Here is a 3,855-nt window from a genome sequence, read left to right on the forward strand (position 1 = left end):
TCACTTGTGTCACCCCGAGAAGTGAATTGAAAATCTGAAATTACAGAGTTATTTTACATCTCAGCAATAATAGAAACTCCCTAAATGAAGCTGCTCCCTTCACATGCATGCTGTGATTCTGTGGACTTAACTATTTCTGCTTTTACCAATAGTGCTTGGTTTTGGATAAAGTTATTTTATCTGATAGCCACGTTGCTTTTAAGATATTTTGCAATTGAAAATGATGCAAAGAAAACGTTCGGACAACTTGTTTATTCAGTGACTGTGAATAATATCCTTCAGTGTGCAGTTTAATTGTCTCACTGGAGAGTTGCCTCAGGCTATAAATTGGGATTTTTTTACAGCCTGTATAGCAATGTTTGACTGAAGTTGTTGTCTAAAACGAACAGCGCTCATTGGAGGTCACATGAAGTCAAATCATGTTCTGGGAGATTCCAACTGAGCTTTGGATCCTGTGGGCATTTTTAAATGTGGAACGTATTTATTACCCGCTCCTCGCTGCTGTTGGTGTTCCTGGTGAGTCCTTCATCTGCAATTAATTATGTAACCCATGTTTCTCTGTATTTTCTGTCCTTGTCCTTTAGTTCTACTTATTAATTGTATTCAATTTCAACCTCTTCTTCTGAGTCTGGCAATGAAAAGAAGTTTCTGTCATGTAATGTTTGATCATTTGTTAATTTGCTGCTCCCAGTTCAATGAACAGTATGTTGTTTTCACAATTTAAACCTGTTTTCTGTGTCTGGCAATGCACGGACGTTTCTTTCATCTAATGTTTGATCATTTGCTGACTCACTGCTCCCAGTTCAATAAACAGTGTGTTGTTTCCGCAACTTGCTTCCAGTGATAGTGGTTTACAGGATTTGACAGAAATTTGATTTTATTGACACAAGATATGTTAGTGAACGATTAGATTATTGAACAGCTTGCAGTCAGCTTTCTGCACTGATGCCCAGTGTTGGATAATAAATATGTGTTCAGCGGTAATACGTGTTTTAAGGACCGCTGGTTATTGTTAATGACACTGCTCTGTGGAAATCAGCGTTGAGAGATCCTTCACAAATACACTGAGATATGAAACATTATTCACTAATGATTCAACTATAGAGAGTTGTCGTAATTTCCACTGGCTCCCGCTCTGCCTCACAGTCACTAATTCCAGATGGTCAGTACAGGGTTAAAACTGCAATACGTCTTCCAGTAAAATGTTTGTTCAGTTGTGCTTGAATTGATTTATTTCCCTTGTTCAGCCACAGTTCAGGAGATCTCGGTGTGGGCCGCACGGTAGCAACTATTCAAAATGTAGCACTATATTGTGAAATATTTTGATATTTCCAGTCTCAAACTCTCTCTGTCAACTGGAAGTCTGTAACTTTCTCACACCAGGTGAAAGGCAGCAGGTTGACATGGTTCCAGCTGTAAACAGACACGTTCGAAAATCCTCTGTGACATCATACAACATGGGTCATCATTAGTCTATTGTAAAGCGACAGTCCCTTCTTTAAAGATTATTTGCAATATTCTTGGAAAGTCAGCTTAAGCCAGTTACAAAGTGTACTTTCAATACAATGGTTGGAAAGGTTCTGATTTCGATACATAATGCAATTCAAGTCATCTTCTTCAGCCTTTGACACAACCGCCATAATCTCGCCAAAGACTCCATTCCACTCTCTGGCAACAAATTTCATTCCCCACCTTGGCCACAGACTCCATTCCCCTCCCTGTACAGACTCCATTCCTTTTCTTGGCCACAGACTCCATTCCTCCCTTGGCCCACAACTCCATTCTCCTCCCTGGACACAGATTCCATTCCCCTCGCTGTCCCCAGACTACATTCCCATCCCTGGACAATGACTCTATTCCCCTCAATGGACACAGGTTATTGACAAACTCGCGGCTTCTTGTGCTGAATTATTGCTCACTCTGACTTGGATATGGCGTTATATATTAGTCTCATTCAGCGCTTTAACATCCTGGCAAAAGTCCAACACATTAATTCTTTCAGTCATGACCCAGCAAGCACACATCACATCCACCGCTTCACTCACTCCCTGTCACAACACCCAAACATCCCATCCACTGGTACATTCAGTCCAGAGCCAACACCCACACGTTCCATCCATTGGTACATTCAGTCCTTGCCCCGACACCCACATGTCCCATATATTGGTTCTTTCAATACCTGTGCCAAACACCACACGACCCATCCGCTGGTGTAATCAGTCCTGACCCAAACACCACACGACCCATCCGCTGGTGTAATCAGTCCTGACCCAAACACCACACGACCCATCCGCTGATGTAATCAGTCCTGACCCAAACACCACACGTCCCATTGGATAGTTCATTTAATCCTGACACATTTCACACATAATTCTTTGAGACAGCTGATGTTGCTCTCAATCTGAAATATAAATTCCCTGTTTTTCTCTTTCTTGCAGTGAACTTAGTGACGATAATGATCCTGTCTCGAGGAAGGTGCGGTCTCTCCAAGTGTGTCAGCCGTTACCTGGTGGCAATGGCAGCGGCAGATCTACTGGTCGTTATCCTCGACCTGATATCCAGGCAGATTTCTATTCTTTATTCAACCGCGTTTGAGTTCATGTGGAAGAGTAAAGTGTGTAATATCCATGCCATCCTGCTTTACGCAGTCACAGACTGTTCCGTCTGGTTCACAGTTGCTTTTACCTTTGATCGATGTATAGCCATTTGTTGTCAGAAGCTCAAAACCAAATATTGCACCGAGAAAACGGCGACTGTGGCTATGGGAACAGTGAGTGCGCTGTTCTGTGTAAAGAACACTTTCTGGTACTTTATGTATGGAGGTATGTATCAGATTTCCAATGGTCCCTGGTTTTGTTTTGTTACATGGGAAGTCTCTGAGTCACTATCATGGGCAGTAATTGAATTCCTTCATTATATTATAACACCGTTTATTCCATTTGTTCTGATCCTTCTGCTCAATACATTAACTGTCAGACAGGTTTTAGTATCGAGCAGAACCCGCAGGAGACTCAGGGCCCACAGCAGTGGGGAGATTCCCAGTGACCCAGAGATGGAGAAGCGGAGGAAATCCATCATTTTACTGTTTGTTATATCCGGCAATTTTATCCTGTTATGGGCAGTGTTTCTGTTATATTCTGTGGTTCAACGATTGTATTCGTTAAACTTTATTCCTGTATATCTACCTAGATATGTACAGGAAATGGGATTTATGCTTCAGCTCCTGAGTTGCTGCACCAACACATGTATTTATGCCGTGACCCAGTCGAAATTCAGAGAGGAGTTGAAGAATGTGGTGAAATATCCCTTTACTGTAATTGTTAAATGTATTAAATAATAAGAATCACACAATGTTTTGGGCGTGTATTCTGCCCAATACGCTCATCTCTGTGATACACACACAGTGAGGCCTGTTTTCATCTTTCCCCGCGCGGATTCAGCGACTAACAAAAATGATAGAGGTGGGGAAGTCCACGGAGATCAGTCCCGCTGGACTCCTGCAGGTTTTATCCCCGCTAAGACGTCTGCTGCGGCCTGGGATGGGTTTATAAAGCTCCCGACCGCCAGGCTCGTGTCGGATGTGTTTACCCAAAGGGAGCGGCGCGGGGAAGGTGGCTTTGTTACTTTTCAGTCCACGGGCGGGCCGCTCAGTCCCCAGCACTCCCAGGGAAAGCTGGGGGGAAATGGCCTGGGACCAAACAACAGCCAGGGAGGGAAGGTTTCAAAGGCTCAAAGGTCAGTGCTTTCATCCTTTTGCAGGCTCCTTGTGTTTTTCTCCCAGTGGGGTTTAACCTGAGCAGCCCCAGTGCCTGGTGATAGCGACGTATCCTTGTTTCAGATAATCTACCTTTGGGA

General features: G+C 43.5%; 1 protein-coding gene across 1 annotated transcript; it reads left to right on the forward strand.

Moving 5' to 3' along the window:
* The first annotated feature begins 419 nt into the window (after nt 1–419).
* On the forward strand, nt 420–3,337 carry LOC139235494 (probable G-protein coupled receptor 139). The gene is made up of 2 exons (XM_070866580.1): nt 420–516; nt 2,439–3,337. Exons 1-2 carry the CDS (start codon nt 420–422, stop codon nt 3,335–3,337), a joined length of 996 nt encoding a protein of 331 aa, XP_070722681.1.
* Nucleotides 3,338–3,855: the final 518 nt, after the last annotated feature.

The sequence above is a fragment of the Pristiophorus japonicus genome, chromosome 23 (genome assembly GCF_044704955.1).
Source record: "Pristiophorus japonicus isolate sPriJap1 chromosome 23, sPriJap1.hap1, whole genome shotgun sequence".
Classification (NCBI taxonomy): Eukaryota; Metazoa; Chordata; class Chondrichthyes; family Pristiophoridae; genus Pristiophorus; species Pristiophorus japonicus.

What these genes read in the sequence shown, in the direction of transcription:
- LOC139235494 (XM_070866580.1), top strand. Translation starts at nt 420, where the DNA reads ATGTTCTGGGAGATTCCAACTGAGCTTTGGATCCTGTGGGCATTTTTA. An exon ending in CGCTGCTGTTGGTGTTCCTG is followed by an intron (nt 517 to 2,438) that starts GTGAGTCCTTCA and finishes TCTTTCTTGCAG; the next exon opens with TGAACTTAGTGACGATAATG.